The sequence below is a fragment of the Atta cephalotes genome, assembly GCF_000143395.1.
Source record: "Atta cephalotes unplaced genomic scaffold scaffold00081, whole genome shotgun sequence".
Classification (NCBI taxonomy): domain Eukaryota; kingdom Metazoa; phylum Arthropoda; class Insecta; order Hymenoptera; family Formicidae; genus Atta; species Atta cephalotes.
Genome location: NW_012130145.1, coordinates 232,081 through 237,001, shown reverse-complemented (window position 1 = coordinate 237,001; position 4,921 = coordinate 232,081). Strand labels below are relative to the sequence as shown.

At 34.3% G+C, this 4,921-nt stretch overlaps 1 protein-coding gene across 1 annotated transcript in view; it reads left to right on the top strand.

Annotated features, from left to right (window-relative positions):
- The window catches only part of LOC105624513 (fragile X mental retardation syndrome-related protein 1), a 10,644-nt gene extending 6,281 nt beyond the window's left edge, over window positions 1–4,363 (top strand). The window contains 8 exon segments of the mRNA XM_012205872.1: window positions 14–236; window positions 768–896; window positions 1,375–1,413; window positions 2,615–2,758; window positions 2,875–3,085; window positions 3,343–3,555; window positions 3,913–4,014; window positions 4,176–4,363. Of these exon segments, the coding sequence (XP_012061262.1) occupies window positions 14–236; window positions 768–896; window positions 1,375–1,413; window positions 2,615–2,758; window positions 2,875–3,085; window positions 3,343–3,555; window positions 3,913–4,014; window positions 4,176–4,363 (1,249 nt within the window).
- The last annotated feature ends 558 nt before the right edge of the window (window positions 4,364–4,921 follow it).

Below are 4,921 nucleotides of genomic sequence, written 5' to 3'. Positions count from 1 at the left end.
TTTAAATTCTTAGAAATTTTATTTCAAACAAGATTATGTACGAAGAACGTGGAATATGAAGTTTACATTATTTTATCTTTTTTTTTAGATATACTGATGAATTTAATGTTCGAGAAGATCTGATGGGGCTAGCTATTGGTGCTCATGGTGCAAATATTCAACAAGCGCGAAAAGTTGATGGCATTACAAATATAGAGTTAGAAGAAAATTCATGCACATTTAAGATATATGGAGAGGTAATAACAAAAATGATTGTACTGCTTGTATGTTTCTAAAAATGTGTTATAAAGATTTATTCAAATTGTTTTTATCTAATTGAGGAGCGGACTCTTCCAAAATGCATTTTATCCAAAATTTCATTTTTTTAGTTAAAGATGGCATAGTGTTCAATGTTGAAAGACATATTTTAAGCTACTCTACGATGTTCTGAAAGCATTTCTATATCATCAATTTATGTGCTAAAAAAAATCTTGACGTTTGAAGTGCATTATATCCTTTAACTAAAAACAAACAAAATGTATTTATTTAACATTTTTAACAACTGTTTAGTTACAATTTTGTTGAACATTTCACATTTTACTGATTGACGTAGTTATTTTCTGCGCAACTTTCTTTCTCGTTTTTCTGAAAATTTTGGACAAACGCATTTTGAAAGTCTATTCTTCGATTGTAAAATGTGTACAAATCTATATATATATTATTATATATTGAGTTGATATATAAAGTTTAATTTGTTTGTAATGTTTCTTAATCACAGACGCATGAAGCTGTTAAAAAAAGCTCGATCTATGCTGGAATATAGCGAGGAATCTATACAAGTCCCACGAGTGTTGGTAGGAAAAGTAATTGGGAAGAATGGTCGTATTATCCAAGAAATTGTCGACAAGAGTGGTGTAGTAAGTATATTTTTATCATTATTTAATAGAACTTAACATGTCTATATTTTTATAGATATTACTTTCAGAATTAAGATCTCTCAGGTAGGGACTGTCCTTTCTTAAGTAATGATGTTTAAGAATATCATTACATTATTATATAAGTATATCAATTTTCATTTTCAGTTGATACAGTATGATTTTGTTAAAACTGTCCCAAATTTATAGTACCTAGATTACATATAATACTTTACAGATCGTCTACATCTACTGATATATGTTTATCTCTCAGGGTATGTAGCAATCGAAATTACCAACACGCGTTTTAAGTATAACGATTATTATAGCTTCTCTTTTGCAACATACGCAGACTCTCAAATCGTTCATAATTAAAGACTCCGTAATCAAAATTTAAAATATAGCATTCAATTGAAAATGGAAGTTATAATTTACGAGGGATTAGGTTATATATGACATATACCTTGTCTGTTCTCGGTAGATAACAACTGGCTCGAGTGGGAATATACATATTGATAAAGTAAGTATGTCATTTCCTATTGTTTGTGATTTTATTCCATCAAAGTTTAGTCAATCATTCATATATATATATATATATATTCATATGGAAGCACTCGCAAATCTTACATGAACCACTCGGGCCAGTTCCTTTAAATCGTAATTAAAAAAAATAAAAAAAACTTTTGTATAATCAGGCCTGTATTCATGTTTCACATTTAGCACTAAATGTGACTGTCTTATTCTGAATGCGCTATTTATCTGATATCAAATATATCAGAGTTGTCATTCAGTGTTATCATGGACTGATAATTACATGGCCGCATTTGATGCTAAGTGTGCATTGTATATGGACCTTTTAATGCACATGTGCATCGCAAACAGTAATTAGATGCATAAGTCGTTCCATGTCCATGCATTTGTTTTTTGTCGTCAATTATATTTTAAAACGAATATCATTTCAGAATATGCTTTTACAATCTGATTTATGGAAAACTTGTTAATAATTGGAGATATACGACATAACATTTCTATCATAAATAACAAGAATATTTTGTGAAAATTTTTTATTGCAATAGCATATTGAATATGTATATCATGCATGGGGAATCAGATAGATTTAATGTACGTATACATGCGAATATTTTTTTCTTTGTTTTCTTTTGTTTTCTACAAAGATTATAAATCTCCTATTAATTAGTTTTTCATGTACAAGATATATCGTAACTATTAAATTATAGAACAAAAGATTTTTTTAATGATATAAATAGGCTGAAATTGTTGTTATTTAAGAAAAGAAAATGAAATAATAAAAATCTCTAAATTTATTTACAATTATATCTAAAGGAAAAAAACTGTGATTATAAATACACGATATAATTGCCACGTTTTTGATATGATATGATATATAGTTGTGATTGTGAGAAGATACATATTACCTAAAAGATGATGTTTGAGAAAAGGTAAAAATATCGAGAAATTACTTTTTTATTTTATTTTTTTTTTTTTAAACTGAAAACAAATACTTTTGGGAGTATAAAGGGTGTAAAGAATATTTAAGCAAATTTTCGCAGACTGATCGACAAGTCTATTGATGGAAATGACAAACGCCAGTGACTGAAAACTGATGGTATGGATATGAAATACGATTTTAAGCGTCTCATACTAATAATCCGTATCATTAAGTGCGTTAATAGCGCAATTTTAATAACTACGCATTGCAGGTAAGAGTAAAAATAGAAGGAGACAACGAACCTCAACCAACGATTCCACGAGAGGAGGGTCAGGTGCCCTTCGTCTTTGTTGGCACTGTCGAAAGCATCGCCAATGCCAAAGTTCTGTTGGAATACCATTTGGCACATTTAAAGGTAACTATATCAATGCACTGATTTTTTCTGAAATATATAAAACCGATATCCTAGAAAGGAGTCGTAAAATAAATTGTGAGTTTGATCGTGGGATTTGATCACCTTGTATAATTTAGGAAGTAGAACAACTGCGACAAGAAAAGTTAGAAATTGATCAACAACTACGAAGCATGCACGGATCGACTACAGGACCGATGCCCAGCTTTCCTCCCACAAGACGAGGAATGGTTGCAGGACCTGAAGAGGGTATTAGCGGTCGTGGAGGTCGCGGTGGTCAGTCTCGAGGGCGCGGATCTCGGGGTAGAGCCCCTACCAGACACAATGCCGGTAATTTTATAACACAAACAGCATTATGAGTTATTATCAAAATATTAAAATATAAACTTGATAATATTGATTGTAATGTAATATTGTATTTTGTAAAGTTTTACGAGAGAATTTATGATTTGCTGTTTGTTTCGATTTGATTATGACTTTTTTTGTGTAAGGCATATTTAACAAATTAGTCAATAGGCGAAATGCAAGTGAATTATTATATTTGTCTATATGAACTAGAAATCTGACAATTAACCGGGCATTTTCAGGATTACGTAGAGATACTTTGGATGGCAGCGAGGATCGTGTTCGAGATTTACCGCCAAGAGGTGGTCATCAGGGAGCCGGTAATTCAGGGTACATGAGTGGTAGACAAGGTCGTCCTCCAACCCAACGTAGAGATCGTAGAGACGAACGTCGTCGTACTACCGATGATGAAGACACTGTTTTAGACAGCCAAGACGTTTCAAGCATTGATAGAGGTAATATTTATTGGTAACGTGCGTGCGTGCGCGCGCGCGCGCGTATGTGTGACGAGAGAGAAAGCAAGCGAATAAAGAATAGATGCATACATGTTGATGACAATTCTAACCGTTTCGTCCTAAAGACAAAGCAACGTGTGACGCGTATCAGAATGCTTTAAGATTGGCATGAAATGCGGAGCAAACTCTTGTGACCATCTAACACTAATGTTATCATCAAACCAAATATAAATATATATTCTATTGCATGCTACTAACGTATGCAGTGCAGCTTTCGCTATCTATGATTAAGTTTATCTTTAAATGTTAATTGGGAATTCGAGAGACAGATGGTCACAATGGTTTGTATATGTATAGAGTCAGTATCGAGTGTGGAGGGAGGAGCTAAAGGAATAAGACGAAGACGACTTCGGCGTTCGCGGCAACGAAGCTCAACGCCAATAAGTGCTAGTCAGACAGGTAGGCCTACCCTCTAGTATCAAGCTCGCGTGAGCATCTCTTTAGGACGATCGGTTGTATAAAAAAGCAGATTATATCCATTTTCCAGTGCTCAATCAATAAACTGACGCGCACACTTGTACATACGAAAACATTCAGAATTAATCTATAAATTTGTTTAGGCAGTAATGCCGGCCCGTGCGACCAATCAACAATGAATAGCAAGGAAGGAACACCTGCGAACGACGTATCCATGTCTAACAACAGTTCGCAAGGACCTAAAGGCCAAAGAGAACATCGGTCTCGTCCTCCTCGTATGCAGCAGAGCAATAAGCCTAAAGAAGCTCTGGTTAACGGTACCAGTGGCTAAGCAACCGTTGCGTTGTCGCCAATTGCTACTAACGTTGCTACGTTACACCTGATGAGAGCTATTAACTCCCAGCACGTAACATGACGCATACCGACGCAAGGACTACACGATTATGGAACGCGACATGATTAGTCTACGCTCGTTGTTAAGACTGTTTGCTACCGATAAGAATACGACAGTTGTTTAAGAAATCGTCATTCTCCTTAAACACATTTAAGGACACATATTAATATCCATGCATGGTTTAGTTTAATGATGGTAATTACACTGTCATGTTTGATATACGGATACATTCATTGGGAGATAGAGGATAGCATTTGGTAAGAAGGATTCCCTGATTGTGAAACTGTGCCTCATTTTTATACCAAGCTCCTAACTTATGTGGCAGTGCTTCGGATGTACCGTACACCTTGGTGCGGTACACCTTGGTCACTCGTTAACGTTTAACGATCCAATATTAGGCTGGATAATCGCGGCTCGTACGTCAATTATCGCTCTGGATAAGTTTTCATCTAGATATGTCGCTCAGTACTTACATATAATACAATATTTGCAGTG